This window comes from Meles meles, chromosome 1 (genome assembly GCF_922984935.1).
Source record: "Meles meles chromosome 1, mMelMel3.1 paternal haplotype, whole genome shotgun sequence".
NCBI classification, from domain to species: Eukaryota; Metazoa; Chordata; class Mammalia; order Carnivora; family Mustelidae; genus Meles; species Meles meles.
Window position 1 is genome coordinate 196,323,812 of NC_060066.1, and position 17,208 is coordinate 196,341,019.

The 17,208-nt window shown below is 51.3% G+C and overlaps 2 protein-coding genes across 5 annotated transcripts in view; one reads left to right on the plus strand and one right to left on the minus strand.

The window, feature by feature from the left end:
* The window catches only part of EYA3 (EYA transcriptional coactivator and phosphatase 3), a 131,758-nt gene extending 124,213 nt beyond the window's left edge, over positions 1–7,545 (plus strand). For all 4 annotated transcript variants that reach the window (XM_046000668.1, XM_045999862.1, XM_045999061.1 and 1 more), the window contains 2 exons: positions 1,117–1,217; positions 3,808–7,545. In XM_046000668.1, the coding sequence (XP_045856624.1) occupies positions 1,117–1,217; positions 3,808–3,888 (182 nt within the window). In that variant the 3' untranslated portion in view covers positions 3,889–7,545. The remainder of the gene's footprint in view (positions 1–1,116; positions 1,218–3,807) is intronic.
* Positions 7,546–10,427: 2,882 nt separating this feature from the next.
* Positions 10,428–16,592, minus strand: XKR8 (XK related 8). The gene is made up of 3 exons (XM_046004228.1): positions 16,293–16,592; positions 13,564–13,760; positions 10,428–11,994 (listed from the first exon to the last, which is right to left on the minus strand). Exons 1-3 carry the CDS (start codon positions 16,583–16,585, stop codon positions 11,282–11,284), a joined length of 1,203 nt encoding a protein of 400 aa, XP_045860184.1. The 5' UTR covers positions 16,586–16,592; the 3' UTR covers positions 10,428–11,281.
* Positions 16,593–17,208: the final 616 nt, after the last annotated feature.

Sequence of the window (17,208 nt, forward strand, 5' to 3'; positions counted from 1 at the left end):
AGTTGCAGTTACAGCATTCAGTAGATACTCTGGATGTGACATTCTAGATATTCTGGTCTGATTTACTGCCATAATCATTGGTACTCTGGTGCTTTTACCCCCCGTGAAAGACCTAAGACCCAAGCCAGAACTGTTTCTGGAAAATGAAGAATTGGAGGGAGATGGACGTTTGCCTGTTTCTTGTTACTAATACGAAGTCAGGACCTTATGCTTCCACTTTTTTTCCGTACACTAAAACAGTTTCCCTCCAAAATTATCCTTTCATCATGGCAAGATAGCCACAGCCTAGATTGGATCCTGGAGCCCAGAGTGTAGCTACTAGCTTGTTTGTGATCTGAGACAAGTAACTAACATTTCGATCCCATTTTCATCTTTCCAGTAGGGAATTGTACTGATCTCACTGGATTATTTTCAGAGTTCATTACAGGAATTACCTTTGTAAGCTATAAAGTAGGGAGGTGGTATCCTAGCTTTCACACTGCCTAGACACCATTGCTTTTCATTTATAAAAATTCCCCACACTGAGGGGTGCCTGGGTGACTGGCAGTTAAGCTTCCAACTCTTGATCTCAGCTCAGATCTTTTTTTTTTTTAAGATTTTATTTATTTATTTGACAGAGATCAGAAGTAGGCAGGCAGGGAGAGAGAGAGGGGGAGGCAGGCTCCCCACTGAGCAGAGAGCCCCATGCGGGGCTCGATCCCAGGACCCTGGGATTGTGACCTGAGCCGAAGGCAGAGACTTTAACCCACTGAGCCACCTAGGTGCCCCTCAGCTCAGATCTTGATCTCATGATTAGGAGTTCAAGCCTCCACGGGGTGTGGGCCTACTTAAAAAAAAAAAACAAAAACAAAAAACAAAAAAAAACACCCACACTTATTAAAATAAGAACCTAAAAAGCACAATGCTTAGAAAGTCTTGTCTTAATAGCACAATTCCACATTCTTTGGACACCAGGCCTGCTGGATCTGCAGCTGCCACCCCCACTCCCCACCAAACAAATTACATGCACTGTCACTTGTTTTTTCTAAGCCTAGGCAGGTGAACCAGCAGCAGCTCTTTTCTTTGGTGTTGAAAAAAGGGGGAATGTCCTAATGGGAAATTTCTTTTTCTCATCAGGTAAGGAGAGCTGCTTCGAGAGAATTGTGTCTAGGTTTGGAAAGAAAGTCACATATGTAGTGATTGGAGACGGACGAGATGAAGAAATTGCAGCCAAACAGGTAACCATGGTAAAAAGAAGAGTCCCTGTGGGAACGCATCAAGTAATTAGAAAAACGGTAAAAGTCAGAAATCCTAGCAATCTTGAGCATTTACAGTGTTTCCCCCTCTCTGTCCTGTTTTACTTTAAAGAAAGATGTTCATTTTCCCCCCAAATAGGGTTTTCCCTTAAGTTATTAGATCTTTCCTTTCCCCCCTCCTCCCTGCCACTCAGAAATTTTAAAATCTTTGAGTCCTGCTGTAGGGCCCTCCATCGTTAAACCGAATATGGGCCCCATCTTCTATCTTCATCCCAAGAACATGAGACTTCACTACAAAAAGGTGAATCGGTCTGACTTTTCCAGGCTTTAGATTCTCAAAAAGCCAGTGAAATTTGTTCAGATGAAATCCTTCCTATCTTTGAGCCCAGAAAATCCTGTTCTGCTATTAACCTCCTCACTGTGCGGGTCCCAACTCCAGGCCACCTCATCTCACTGCAGGAAACCGTAGATGAAAGAGTCTTGACTGTGGAATCTAAAATTAATTTGGGTCAGCTCTCCTCCCTTGGTTAGCTGTGTGACTTTGGACAGTTTACTTTTCCTCTTGGAGTTTCCTCATCTGCATTTATTAAATGGATCTACAGAAGTTCTTTTTCTATGCCCTAGTTTCCTTCCAGCAACTCGGTTTCTTACGATTGGAGGTGGAGGGTTGCCAGCCAGGACAAGCTGTCCTGGTTTTCTTCATCCAATTAATGTAAAAGCTTCAACTATTAATCAACTGTGAGATTGCTAATCGGGTGGCATTATTACCTCATTACATTTTCATTCACGATTTTATGTAGCAATTCAAGGACCTTTATCTTTTTTCTCACGTGTTATCTTTGAGGCTTTGGTTCCGAAGTGCTTGTTGCCCTCTGGGGGGGAAAAGACACTAGTGGATGGAGGCAACAGGGCTGCTTGGTTTGAGGAAGGGAGTCGGGGAGATAAAGAAGGATGACGTCACTAGCGGGGCAGGCGCCTCTCAGCTGCTGCCTGTGATCACCTACCGTAGCATGTACCCATTGGAAGATGCCTTAGAGCTCCATCCATTCCAGCTTCTACGCTGTGAGGGACCTTTTCTGCAGCCCCTTTCCCAAAGGACTTTCTAGTCCTTGTTTGAATAAACCCAAGGATGGGGAGACTGTTTCCTGTGTGTCGTGTTCTACTATGGGATCATCCAAACTGTTAGGATATTCCTCCTCCCACTGAACTAAAACTTGTATCTCTAACTTTCACATCCTGGTCCGAGTCCTGAGTACGACATAACAAGTCTGTTTCCTGTTCTGTATATGAAAAGCTGTTTAACTATGTGTGAGCAGCATGCTTGAAAAACACTGAGCTTACTGCCAGAAGAACTGCTCTAAGACCGGTATTTCGGGTAACTTGCAACCAGTCAGAACAAAACGATCAGTAAGGCTAACCCCCTTCGGCTTCACAGAACATGGTCTCCCACACTTGGATTTTTTCCGATCCCTTCTTGAAAATGTGGTTTCCACAACAGCACACGGTATTCTGGACCTGATTTTGACAACGTGGTAAATGGGATTATTACTTCTTAGATCTGTGTATTCTGCATCTCAGTTGTGAACAAGATTTGTCCTTTGTCAAAACGTGGAGAGGGGCACCTGGGTGGCTCAGTGGGTTAAAGCCTCTGCCTTCGGCTCAGGTCATGATCTCTGGGTCCTGGGATCGAGCCCCACATCTGGCTCTTTGCTCGGCAGGGAGCCTGCTTCCTCCTCTCTCTCTGCCTGCCTCTCTGTCTACTTGTGTTCTCTCTCTGTCAAATTAATAAATAATTTTTTTAAAAAAAGGTAGAGAAACTTTGTCTGAAATTTATACAAAACTAACCATCTGTGGGCGCCTGGGTGGCTCAGTGGGTTAAGCCGCTGCCTTCGGCTCAGGTCATGATCTCAGGGTCCTGGGATCGAGTCCCACATCAGGCTCTCTGCTTGGCGGGGAGCCTGCTTCCCTCTCTCTCTCAGTCTGCCTGCCTCTCTGCCTACTTGTGATCTCTCTCTCTCGCTGTCAAATAAATAAATAAAATCTTTAAAAAAAAAACAAAACTAACCATCTATAAGAAAATGTGATAGATTAATAGTAATTTCTCACAAGGGTCATTTTATTTGATCCTGAGGACCCTATATAATGGCTAGAACAAGGATGTATCATAAAAGCACAGTTACCATGAAAGACCTGGTAAAAATCTCTCACATTTGGGGCGCCTGGGTGGCTCAGTGGGTTAAGCCGCTGCCTTCGGCTCAGGTCACGATTCTGCATCGGGCTCTCTGCTCAGCAGGGAGCCTGCTTCCCTCTCTCTCTCTCTGCCTACTTGTGATCTCTCTGTCAAATAAATAAATAAAATCTTTAAAAAAAAAAAATCACATTTGTAAAGTGTCCTGTAATGTACAAAGTCCTTATACATATGACTTACTTGATCCTTATAACAATCCAGTAAGGTGGGCAGGAGAAGAGAGTGTTACCCAGTGTCTTGGGGAGTGGAAGAGGTGTAGAGGTAAATATAAGCTCCCAAAAGAAGTTGGGTTAATCCGCTATGAACTGTCCCCCTCTCTTCCAGCACAACATGCCTTTCTGGAGAATCACCAACCATGGAGATCTAGTGTCCCTCCACCAGGCTTTGGAGCTTGATTTTCTCTGAGAACTGGAATGAAGACCCTTCCCTGTGAGCTCCTTTTCCCTCCTGAAAGGAGCTAGAGACCAGAACCATCTGGGAACTCTCTCTCTCTCTCTCTGTGTGTGTGTGTGTGTCTCTGTCTCCCTTTCTGTCTCTGTCTCTATGTGTGTCTCTCTCTCTTTCTCCATGGAATGCTGGCGAGAACACAATCAGAACCAACAGCTGCAAGGGACGAAGCTTATTTTTGCTAAGAGTTAGCTGCGGCCCCATGTTCACCCTCGTGCAGAGGCAGGAGACACGGGGCTGGGGAGGACAGTAGACTCACCGCCGCGACAGTGGCGGGTTTAATTCTTCCGGGGTTTGTTTCGTTTTATTTTGTTTCAAAAAATGAAGAAAAGAAAAGGCATTTCTTGGGGCAGAGTTGCACTCTTAGATCGTGCGCAGTTTGAGAACTGCTCTGAACTTGCGGGAACAGGATACATGTGGCAGACTTTTGTGATACCATCTCTTGTGGTCTTTGTAATCTCCTTAGCTCTAGAACATATTCCCAGGGAATGTATATGTTATTTTTATAGTTAAGGGTCTGGTCTCTGAAGCAGGTTTTCCCTCCTTTTTCTAACAAGAAAGGGGTGTGTAACTTTTCCTTGGAAAATAGCAATTGAAATATCTAAAATACCTCTCTGTGACAGTCGCGCCCCCTTTAGCTGCTCCGGTGGTCTGCTCTCTAGGGCGGTTTCCTTCCCATTCTTCCATCTCCTAGTTTGCTGAACTGTGGAGCACTAGACACTGATAACCTTGAGACTTTGGAATTTCCCATCCTAGAAGCCTTAGTCCCCTCTCCAGTCCCTCTTCCCCTTCAACCAAATGGCACAACCCTAGAAACTCCCTCTCAAGACGTAAATTCCAAGCCTTCAGCTTGACTTTTATTCAAAGACTGTGTCCCAGAGGGCTTACCTCCCAACTGGAGGGAAAGGACTAAGGCTTCGTAGGAATTTCTGCTTCTTTGGCTCTTGAAACAAGAAGATTCCACCTTCTCCGGCAGAGAAGCACCCTTCCCCAGCAGAGGCTCACCCCTCCAGCCTCCTCTTCCTTCTTAGTCACCAGTGCTAGACTCTTGCCCCTGCCCTGCCGTCTGTACCTCACATCCACCTCCATGCAGCTCTGGCCAGTCCCTCAGCTTTGGACCCAAGAAGTTAAATCAAGCCTAAGAACAGACTCGTAACTACATTTGACTTCCTTTGAAGCCCTTAAGCCAAGAAAGGTATTTTGGGCATGTATTTACCCAAATTTCTTGCCTGAAACCGAAGAACAGATTGCTGTGATCAAAACCCACTTTTCCCATGGAACACCCTTCCTGCTTCTCAAATCCCATTCTAAAATGGGAAACCAGAAGGCCAGAAAGACTTTCCTGATTTAAATGAGGGTGCTGGGACCCTACTCCATGCCTGAAAATTTAACCCAGGGCTACATGCAGGAACATCTGTCACCCTGACCTCTAGGAAGATTGGTGGGTGCCCGGCAGCTAATCCCAGCCTTAGAGCCCAGCTGTGTTTGCGGATGCTCCATCCCTCCAAGACGAACATGGGCCCCTGCTCGGGCAGGATACAATTCCTAGCGCTCAGGAAGTTGAGGCTCTCCCAGGCTGCCTGGAGAGGTGATCATGTCAGCCCCTCAGGCGTGCAGTCTGGGTCCTCAGGAAGAGGCGTCCTTGACCACCCCCAGCTGTAATCGCTCGCCCCCAGAGATTCTGTGTATCCATTTCTGGAGATGTTGCGGCACTGAGGGGCCAGGCTCCTCCTGATGCCAGGCCACCAAATGGCAGCAGAGAAAGACTGATAGACACATTCCTTCAGAACGGATTGAGAAAGTGCTCCATTCCTCACAGGTTTGGAGAAGGAGCTGAAGTCAGTGCTCATTACTTAGCTGTCTCTCCGACCTCGTCTCTTGACAGGTGGGGAAGAGATGAGGCGTGTAGTCGGAGGCCGACCTTCCACGGTCTGTGTTCAGCCTAGTTGTCCACATGCTGCTGCCTTGCTTGATAATCGATCTTAGAAAGCTCTATGATGGGCCTTTCTTCCAGGCCCCAAGCTCTCCCCCTACTAGCAGTATAACTGGGGGTTCCCTGAGCTGGACAGAGGCCATCTGGTTGGTGCTGCATGTCAGGCTTGTGAGGCTGTGCTGTGGTCTCCCCGTCATGCACACAGGGCCACACACAAACACTTCCCTTCCCCTGCCCTTTGGGAGAAGCTTTCTATCCCTAGGAGTTGGACTTCTCGTTCGATGGTATTTCCCCCACCGCCCCCCTGACTGCCCAGCCTGGGTCTTTGCAAAATGAACTTGGAATTGGCTAAGAGAAGTGAGGAAGCTCTACCGAGCAGAGCACCTCTGCTTTCTTCTGGTTGTTGCTGCCCCCATTACGGAAAATGAGAGCATCTCGATTTCTCTTTGCCAAAATGAATTGTGCAGGGAACACAGTGTTCTTTTACCCTGTGTTTTCTTTCTTCCCAGCACAAAGATCTGGAAAGGAAAGTAAGTGGGTAGCACCAAGAGCTCTTAGAAGTTGAGGGCAAAAGGATACCATGGGTCATTTCTTCAAGGGGAAGCCCTCTTTACTAGAAAGCGTCCCCATGAAGTTACCCACATGATGAGTCTTTCCCCCAGCCAGGCACTGTGGGTTCTGCCAGATGGGTCTGCACGTCTCATGGCGAGGACTGTCTCTAGTGCGGGGTCTGGAGTTGTCAGATGTGTCCTGGGTTTAAGAGGTGGCTTGACTTTCGAATGTAAAACTGACTGTGCCTTAGCATCACCCTGTCCAGTGCCCCTGGGGCGGCTGGTGGTGTCCAGGAGAATAGATGCCTGTTTCAGACTTCGATGCCTGTTTGGGCTTTTATTTGGTTTGGGATGTTCCTGTCTTCTGCTCTGCAAGTTGAGGGGCAAAACTAGCATCCCAGGAGATTTGTGCCGCAGCTTGTCCACAGTTTATACAAACTCACTTTTCAAGCTCCAGGTAGAATCTGATTGGCAAACTCTGGCTGCAGCACATGGAGCATCTAGACATTCGCTACATTGAATGGGTGTTGGCGCCACCGAACCACAGGGCAGAGGCCGGGAGGGGCGGGGCCACATTCTTTCTCTTTCTGGGAGAATGATGGTCTAAGCCAAGGGTGGAGAGCCGGGGGGCCTTCCTCTCCTCACTCCTGTAGAATGGGGACAGTTAGGGGCCTTCTTAAACAGGCTTCTACTTCTTACCACCTTTTTCATTGGCTTCCTTTTTCCTCCAAAACTTGGAGCTCCCAAGATATTCTCACTTATAAAGAAGCCAAATCTGATTTCTGGGATTCTAAAATATCTTAAACTATGAGAGAAAAATCTAGTTCTGTCCCATCCCCAACTTGCAGGCCCTCTGTCCCTTTCTCTCCTCCGATTTAGACCGCTCCAGCAAGCAAGGCTCCGTGGCTAGTCCCTAATGCACTGACGGGAGCCATCTCATTAAGGACAGCTTCTACTCAAAACGTAACCCTCTGGACTTCAGATGCCTCATTTAGCAGGAAAAGGCATTGAGTGGATTGGATATATTTATGTGACTGCGGGCATTCGTGGCTGTGTAGAGTCCTTGACCATAATGTTATATGTAATGGGAACTATCTTATAAACTTGAAAAAATAAAGTTTTTATTTTCTATACAGTTTGCTCCTGTGTCTTTTCTGAGTAGGATCAGCCCAGTTGCCCAGCTAAGTAGGCTTCTGAGTAGGGCTTCATAAAAAAATCCGAAGAGCTTATTAGAAAGCTGGCACCCTTCAATAACCCAGTCATTAATTTCATCGAAAATAAAGACTAACCATTTGGTATAAACAAATGCACATGGGGAAATAAAATAGTATTTTAAAATAACTTGCAAGGGGAAAATTTATTTCTTTTTTTTTTTTTTAATATTTTATTTATTTATTTGACAGAGAGATCACAAGTAGATAGAGAGGCAGGCAGAGAGAGAGAGAGGGAAGCAGGCCCCCTGCCAAACAGAGAGCCCGATGTGGGACTCGATCCCAGGACCCTGAGATCACGACCTGAGCCGAAGGCAGCGGCTCAACCCACTGAGCCACCCAGGCGCCCCGAAAATTTATTTCTTAATTGTTTCTAAAATCTGCTTTTTAAAGTATAGGACTGGAATGATAAGAGGCTTCGTTTGCTGTCAAATTGTGCTGAAATTTAATTATTAAAGAGAATACATTGCTGTGATGAGCTTAACATGCAAAAGCAATAAAACTGACAGTCTAATATCAAACCTCGCTTGATTTGGCCTCATTTCCTGTCACATCAACTACTTTTGCTCATTTCGTTTCTTCAGATTTGGGTCTGACTATCCCTCACTGGCCTGGAAAACAGTCAAGAATCCCTTTGCCTTCTATTGCGACGAGGGAGGCCAGAATTTGGGCTAGCTTCCAAGTGCCACGTGTCAGACTGTTAAGATGTATCTTTTTTTCCAAATTAATTCCCTCTTAGAAAAGAGGGTTGCCTTGTATTCTAGGCATTAAATTTTTTAATCAGAAGGGACATATTTCGAACCACATCATAGCTGAAGCAGACTTGTTACATCTTTAACTTGGTCATCAGTACAAATACTGGAGTATTATTTGCTTTTCAAGCCCTAGGAGTAAACATCTCCCATCTCCCCTATAGTAAGTGTAACATCTGCGCATTTCTCAAAAACCTTTGGTTGGCAGGTAAAAATTAGTAATTCAAGGTGGTTTTATTCTTCAAAAACAAGTTTCTTGACCTTTAAAAGAATTTTTTTTTTTTTTAAGATTTTATTTATTTGACAGAGAGAAATCACAAGAGAGGCAGGCAGAGAGAGAGGAAGGGAAGCAGGCTCTCCGCTGAGCAGAGAGCCCGATGCGGGACTCGATCCCAGGATCCTGAGATCATGACCTGAGCCGAAGGCAGCGGCTTAACCCACTGAGCCACCCAAGCGCCCCGCCTTTAGATGGGATCTTGAAGGAAATTTCTAATTGCAAATCATGTCACTGCCATCTTTTTAAAACTCTTAATTCTATAAACTGGATATACAAATGAAGTGACTGCTTCGTTCCACAGATTTTAGGTGGTAGACCTTGTAATTTCAATTTAATTACGTATTACCATCATTTGACAATTTCATTTAGCGATTACAGATGACAGTTTAGCCAAAACATTAAGAATACACATCTTGGGGATTTTTCTCAGGAAAGTAGGGAGTTGCCTAAAACACTGTCTTCTGTTTGGGCATATATGGCATCTCCCCTGAACCTAATCTCTACATATGACAGGAAGCTTGGAAAAGTAAACAGTACCAATGTTTTAGTGAAACCTTTAGGACCTATGTCCAAAGCTAGGTTGGGCACTAAGCCTACCCTCTGGGTTCTCAACCCTTGATATTCTCAGTGACTTGAGAGAAACTATAATGATTTCACTTATGGATGTATTTATGGGTGTTTAAATATATTCAATTAAAAGAACCGTCCTTTTATAATACCGTATGTCAATTATACCTCAATTAATTTAAAAAAAACCCAGTTGGAGAAAAAAAAATGATCCTTTTTCTAAGGCCATTATATCTTATTAAGAGACGATGAAGATAATAATAAATGGTAGTTTTTACTGCCTTTTTTTGTTAAAATTAAGTCAGCAGCCATGTTGGCCATTTTACTGGCCCATGAAATTCAAGTCTGGAAATCACTGGATGGGATGATCCTGGAGATCCTGCCTGCCTTACCCTTCTATGTCAAAAATCACCAGCATCATCTCCCCAGGGCTCCGACCCCCCACCCGCCCACTTCTATCATCCTTGGCCCCAGGCCAGCACAGGTGCCAAAGCCTCCCGCCAGGCCCTGCTGATTTGGCCCCAACGACAGAGGGCTCGGTGTGGTTCTCACCCTCCCCCCTTTAGGGCTGAATCAGGTTCTCAGGGAGGCCTTCCCAGGCCATGCTACGCAGAACTGGACTCCCTCCCACAACACGCATTCATCCTCTTCCTGTGCCCTTCCCTACTTTATCTTTTGCACTAGCTCGGACAGTTTCACTTATTCTGTTGTCTCCCCTAAAATGATCACCAGAACAGAACTATCCTGGTTCCCCTCACACGGATGACTGCACCTTTTTCTTCTGTCTCCAGTGCCCTTTTCCTGTTCCCTGGTTTCCCCAAACCACGTATCTTCCAGGGCAACAAAAGTTGCTCTGGACCCGCGGCCCACATCCACACCCCTAGGCACACGTACCATTCCTCCCCCGGGCTCTAGGGTCCACTTCCTGGTGCCAGAGGTGTTTGTGGCTCCTTCTGCCAGGCCCAGCAGCAAAGCTGGTTGAGAACACACAGCAGAGTGGCCCCAGATCTGGGCTCTGATGCCCACCTGACGATAATCAACCCCACAATGGCCTACCAGATAACCAAAAGTTGGAAAACAAGGCCGAGAACCATCCCTCTTCTCTGGTCCCAGAGCCCGTACCAATTTCAAGGGTGGACTTCATGTCCCTGACCCTTCTTTCCAGGTGTCTTTGAACTCTGTAAATTTAATGACACAACTAGGTTGCAGGGTTTCATGAGGTTTTAATAATAATCTAATAATACCGTTAAACAAAAACAACACATACATGTCCTTCACTTGCAGAGACACGTATGGACGCACGTTCTCTTCCTCTCACATAGACTCTGAGGTAGAAAGTGTACTGCCTAAAGTAGAAAAATACGCAACGGGCTGAGCCATGGCCCAGGCCGCAGGGTCACAAGCACTTGGCTGAAAGGTGGCCCCTTGAGAGCAGGGCCAGAGACTGGGCTGGCTGCACTGAGGCCTTGGGGAGGCGGACAGGGCCACTAGCTGGACATCCCTGGCTTCCAGCATGACCACCCACTCAGGAGTAGCTAGAGAGGGTAGTCTTGTTCCAGACTCCAAGGACAGAATATTCCTGCCACAGACAAGGCTCTCGGTAAACATCAGGGGGATGACCAGAATGACAGGTAAGGCAGAGAGGAAGAATTCTGACCTTGTAGCCCAGGATCAGGGAACCAAGCTGTGGGACAGCACCTCCACCACTGATGTTGGAGGTGGCCGGGGAGGCGAAAATACCATCTCTCGGAGCTCTGGGGTACCAACTCTACCGGTTGGTGGGGGAGGGGTGGGGAAAGAGGGGGGGGTCTCTTCTTTCCTTCCAAAGTGTCTTGTATATAACTGGAGCCCCTGACTCTCCAGAGCCCAGCCCTTTTCATCTTGTTCTCATCCTCAAAGACAGGCCTGAGTCTTTGCTCAACTCTGGTCTCCAGGGCCTGGCACATCGGGCATCGGGTGCTTCTGGAGGGAATCAAGGCCGATAGCAGCATCATTAGCTTATCCTCTGCATTCTACCAGTTGAGTCCATCCGTTCTGGGCCTGCTGGGTCTGGCCTCGCCTCAAAGGACCCCATTCACCTCTTCTTTCTGTGGCAAAGCAGGCTCCTCCTCCCTAACCCTAGGGAAAAAGTTCTGCGCCAACCGGGTCATGCGGCTGTTGTGAGGCAGCCTAAGGCCCTCGAGGGAGCGGAAGCCCCGGGTCCCATCCACCCGATCAGGCTCCCAGCGGCAGCTTGGGTGCAGCCAGCGGTAGTAGGCGAGCCGCAGAGCCAGGCCCAGAAGGAAGCAGAGGCCGCTCGCGGGCACCAGCACATGCAGTGGGATCCCGCTGGGCAGCCAGCTGGTATGAGTCGACCAGGTGACCGCCAAGAGGATGCTGTCGCTCAGGAGGAATACCAGGTGGATGGTGGCACGGCCCTGGGTGTGGCCCTCAGCCACGTTGAACCAGGAGAAATAGAGAATGGTGGCCACGGTGGCCCGGTACAGCCACTCGGAGCGGGCATCTGGCATGAAGTCCGTGCCCTGCAGCCAGACCCACAGGAGCAGCACCAGCCACAGGCCCAGGAAGTGCAGGGCCACGGAGTGGGGGAAGAGAGCGGAGAAGAGGGCCACGGCCAGGACCCGGGGCCACAGCAGCAGCAAGTTCCACAAGAAGTAGACCACAGAGGAGCCCAGCCCCAGGGGCGACTTGGAGGGGAGGCAGGTGCGCAAGGCCCGGTGGTAGTCAAGCAGCGCCCACGAGATGCCCAAGAAGGACGTGCCGATGCTGACCCCTGTGGAGAGGAAGCGGGAACGGGTGAGCCTGCCTGGCATCCCCTAGAGGCCACACATTCCACCAGGCCCCACGGCCACCCCGAGGCGGATATGAGAGCCCCTGATGGCTGAAGGGAAACTACAGCTAGAGAACGTCCCTTCAAACAACCGAAAATGGACCGAGGGTCGGAGCGTGGAGTCTGCCCTTCGCCGCAAGGCTTAACTTTTCAGGTGCTGCCAGGGTGAGACCTTCCGGGATTGGAGGGGGGAGGGCTGTGTGACCTACACCCCCTCATCTGCACCCGTGTCACCCAGCATCTGAGGCCCCGGGGCCCTGGCCACACCCTGAGCATCTTCTCAGGCCCCGTAACCCCTCCTTTCCCTGAAGAGCCCAAGCCTTTCTGGGCACTGAAAATCAGTAATCCCGGTTCCCTGTCTGCAGTCTTGCAAACGGAAGCGGGAACTTCCACGGACGGCAACCGGGCTGTGGCGGAAGCCGCCCTCCAGGCCAGGAGAGCCAGCTCTGCCACACACATAGAATGTCCCGGCTCACACTGGGCCTTCACCTCGATTCTTCAACGCTAGCAGTTTAGGGTGGCGAGCCTCTCCCACCTCTTGGTTGCTCAACCTGGACTAGGAGCACCAGGACCTCCAGGGAGGGGTGCAAGCAGCACTGGAAGGCCTCTAGAATGCTCACTCCCCAGCCCTTTCCCAGTCCATCAACAGATGTTTACTGGGCATCTGTTGTGGACCAGGAGGCCACCCCAACCCTGCAAGCAGATCTGGGGCAATGGCCCTTCTACCGCACAAGAGGTCTCGGCAGGGCTGCTATCCTCCCAGTTCGCCCAGCATGCTGCATTCGCTGACCTGGACAAGCTCAGCCCACAATACTGGGGAGGCCAGGAGCTAGAGTCACCCATCCTGCCCCCGCCCCGCCCCGCCCCACAGGTGACCCGGTACACCTCACCCACTTCCATCTGGAATCTTAGCACACAGTCATTCTCTGTTGCCTTGTCTCTGAGCTCCTCCAGGGTACAAGACCCCCTTGGGGTCCCCAGCAGCGCCGTACCTGGCACATAAGAGCCACTGACGGAAATGTTCACTAAGTAGAAAGTCAGGAAAATCTGTCTCTTCCCTCACTCCCTGCCTCCCCACCCCCCTGACAATGGAGACCGTCCCCATAGTGGCCCTGATCCTAGACACCCACAGCCCTCAAACAGAAGGATGTGCCCCGGAGTGCCGTGTGCCCCAGTCCAGATGCCTCACCTCTGCACCTCGGTCCTCTCATGTCCAGTGGACAGAGCCAGCGCCAGCCCCTAGGGCCGCTGTGCGTGGAAGCAGTGTGGTCCGCAAAGTGCTCCACACGGCGCTGGCCCAATGGCAGCCCCTCAACCCCCACGGCCGCCGCACTAGTCACTGGTCCTCACTCGGAAGGCTAAGGGGTAACTTCCAGATTGAACGCACACCTGCCTAAGGGACATCCTCCTATTTTCCAAGCGACCTTTAGAAAAGAGTGAAAACCCTCCTGACATTCGTCGGCAGCTCCCCCACACCGTAAAGGGGGGACCGGCCCCCGGCCCATCACTCACACTGGTAGGGTTCAGCCCGGCCACTCTGCAACACGATGGCCAGCACCAGCGTGAGCTGTGGCGTCGTCTCCAAGAAGGTCTCGAAGAGCCGCAGCATGCTGATGTCCATGGTCAGGAAGTCCGCATAAGCCAGGTCAAACTCAGAGGGCGCCTCCTGCTGCCACACCAGGAGCCCCTGCTGCAGCCCCTGCACGCACCTAGGCAGGGCAGGTCCAGAGGGCCCCAGGGGCCAGGTTAGTGTGCACTGCGTTCCCCCTCCCACTGTGTAGATAGAGGCGGGCTCTAATCCTAGCTCGTCACTCACATACTGCGGGGTCTTGGGCACGAGTGACTTAACCTCACCCAACTCTTTCATTGTAAAATGGGGATGGGAACCAACTGCCACCGCTCGGACTGGCCAGGATGTCCCCGGGTCATCCCAAACCCTGGCCCATTTCCCCCTTACAACATCCCCACTTGACAGATGGGGACACAAGACCAAAGAGCTAAGGAATGGTAGAAACAGGATTTGGACCCACAACTGTGTGAATTTCAAAGGCATGCTATGAAAATGCCCCAGGTGACAGTTCTCAATTTTTTTTAGAAAGCCTAAGATTTTCGGGGCGCCTGGGTGGCTCAGTGGGTTAAAGCCTCTGCCTTCGGCTTGGGTCGTGATCCTGGGGTCCTGGGATCGAGCCCCGCATCGGGTTCTCTGCTCAGCGGGGAGCCTGCTTCCTCCTCTCTCTCTCTCTGCCTACTTGAGATCTCTCTCTGTCAAATAAATAAATAAAATCTTTAAAAAAAAAAAAAAAAAGAAAGCCTAAGATTTTCTTAGGACCCTATGGGGGAAGGGGAGCCACCGAGAGCTCCTGAGCACAGGCAACATAGGTCAGATTGTGCTGTAGAGAGATCTCTCTGGCTATAAAGGAGTGGAGGGGGAGGAGGGGTTAGACGGGAAGGACAGGTTCATTTAAGAGGACTGTCCAGAGTGATGGACATGGAGACAGACACAGAGTTAGGGGAGTCCAGAGGTTAGACAGTCAGGCCTGGGTGACCCGTCGGCATGTGGGGAATAGTGGAACGTGCACCACGATCTCCCCCACCCGGAACTGATCTCAGCTGGCCACTGGGAGGTGAGCCCATTCCCTCAGAGCCAAGTCATTCACCAGGCATTTACTGTCACTTCCCCTGGATGGACTTGACAGCACATTAAGGAGCAGGGGTGGCAGGCCCAGGCTCGGGCTCTCCCTTAGCAGGAGCCTCTGCCCGGGTCCCCTAAGGCCTCTGCCTCAGTCCAGTCAAAGGCAGGAACAGACACCCCATTTTCAAAACCAAAGTTCAGTAAAGGCTGTCTGCCTGCTGCTCAGCAGAAATGGGACGAGAGGGGCGCCTGGGTGGCTCAGTGGGTTAAGCCTCTGCCTTCGGCTCAGGTCGTGATTCCAGGGTCCTGGCTGGGATCGAGCCCCGCATTGGACTCTCTGCTCAGCAGAGAGCCTGCTTCCTCCTCTCTCTCTGTCTGCCTCTCTGTCTACCTGTGATCTCTGTTTGTCAAATAAATAAATAAAATCTTAAAAAAAAAAAAGAAAGAAAAGAGGATTCCCTGCATTTTAACGAGGCCCTTGCAGTCCCTCAGGCAAAACCGCAATATTCAAAGCTCCTCTTGTCCCCTCCTTGAGACTCAATGCAGCTTTGTCAAAGCAAGATCTGGAGAGAATCTGCAAAATGGTTTCAAGAACAGATCCTGGCTCCAGCCGCCCCATCTCCACCCAGACCACAGCGTGTCCTGACTCCATCGCAAGACTCTCATCCCTTCATTTCAGCTTCTTCATCTCTAGCGGGCCCTGTGCATTGTGAGGGGTACCACCCACACAGACTTTCTGGAACCCAGCCTCTGCCCAGCCCTGGCTGGCTCAGGGGACCCGGCTGAGTCAGACCCCATCGCGGCGCTCTTGCTTGCTCTGGGGACCAGAGGGTGGGGCAGGGAGAAAGAAACTGGGAAAGAGGCCTTGAGAGGACAAGCTCTGCTCTGAGGGTTGGGGCTGCCAATGCTCCCCGGTGACCCGGGTAATCAAGCCGCTGACATTTCTTGAAGGCTTACTCTGCGCCAAAGCAATTCAATCCCTTATTTCTTTTAATCCCTACCAAACAGAAGCAGGTGCTACAACCATCCCCACTGGAACAATGAGTAAACTGAGACCCGGAGGACTCAAGGGACTTGTCCAAGGAAGGCCCCACCCACAACAAAAAGGAACATTTTTTTGTATGGAACAGGTCAGGGGTCGGCTGTTACACTAGAGTCCACCAAGAGCCCAGAGCACCAAGCTAGGCACACTGGACTCTTGCCTGCGCTCCCCACAACAGGCCAGCCGGCCAGACCTGTGTCTACACTCCTGTCGCCATTTCACAGAGGAGGAAACTGAGGCAGAGATGAGGCCACAGATGGTAAATTAGGTAGGACTGGAGCCGAGACAGGTCTGACTCCAAATCATGTGCCTCCTTTTCTTTTCTGGGCTTCAGTCTCTTCCCTAGTGCCAGGAGGGTTCTGAGGGCCGTCAGCCGGCCCCTCGTGCTTTAGGGGCGGGGAGCTCACCTGTAAGCAGAAGTCCCCACAAGGGCTTAGCTTCCTCTCCTGAGTCCCGAGCCTCTCCTTCCCACCCCTCCCCCGTGTCAGGGCTCCCCCAGGGGCTAGGGCGCGGCTGCAGGGGCCGCGGGCTCCGCCCTCCTCCCCCTCCCGAGGGAGTGGTGCTCACCTGTACAGGTAGCCCAGCTGCACGACATGCAGCAGCGCCAGGCAGCGGCCCGGGGGCTGCTGCGCGTGCAAGCCGGCGGGGTCGGCGCGCAGCCAAACCCAGCTGAAGAGCTGCAGCGCGACCGAGGCGAGGCCCAGCAGCGCCAGCACCAGCGCGGCCCACAGGTAGCGGCCGCTGAGCACATACTGACCCGCGGCCCACAGGTCGGCGCCCAGGTCAATCAGGAAGGCGGCGGTGCCCAAAAAGCCCAGGACCACGTCCCAGAGGAGCGCGGCGCGGGGTGACCAGGGCATGACCCGCCAGCCTCTCGCGTACCTCCTCCTTTAGGCACGGACCCACCCTCCCGGCCCGGGGTCGCCACTGCAGGAAGGAGGCGGTGCAGGCCTAGGGGCCGCCCGGGGCCCGGGCCTCCTGGGCGGGACTTCCCCGTCCCGCCCCGTCCGGGGAGGAGCAAGGCCCGCGGACCCCGAGCTTAACGGCGCCCGCGGTCCCAACACGCCCTTGTCCGTCTGCGTCCCGGAAGGCCGCCCCCCGCTGCGGCCCAGCAAACTGCGCAGGGCACCCGCAGCAGTCCCGCTGAGCCCCGAGGACCGCTAGGCCCGCAGACGGCCGGGCGCGGCCACACCGCCCTTCCGTAGCGCGGCCGCCGTCTAATTGCCTTGATTTGCAATTGAGGCCAGGGAAGGCCCGAGACGATGGCAGTGGCTCAGGGCGTAGCGCCCGGGGTTGGACCGCGATCCCTCGCGTCCGCGTTGTTGCAAAACAGGCCCGTTCTGCTCCCCGATTGCGGGACTTCGCAAGCCGAGTGTGCCTCGCGTGCAGGCGAGGGCGGGGGGTGGGGGGACGGATGAGGACACGGGATCCCTCAGGCGCATCGTCCCGGTGGCTCATCTTACTCTGTTCTGTAACTGTTCAA

Excerpts from the sequence above, each read along its gene's own strand:
- XKR8 (XM_046004228.1), bottom strand. The coding sequence starts at position 16,585 with ATGCCCTGGTCACCCCGCGCCGCGCTCCTCTGGGACGTGGTCCTGGGC. Across the intron at positions 13,761-16,292 it reads CAGCTGGGCTACCTGTACAG|GTGCGTGCAGGGGCTGCAGC; the intron begins GTGAGCACCACT and ends TGCCCTGCCTAG. Across the intron at positions 11,995-13,563 it reads CCGGGCTGAACCCTACCAGT|GGGTCAGCATCGGCACGTCC; the intron begins GTGAGTGATGGG and ends TCCTCTCCACAG.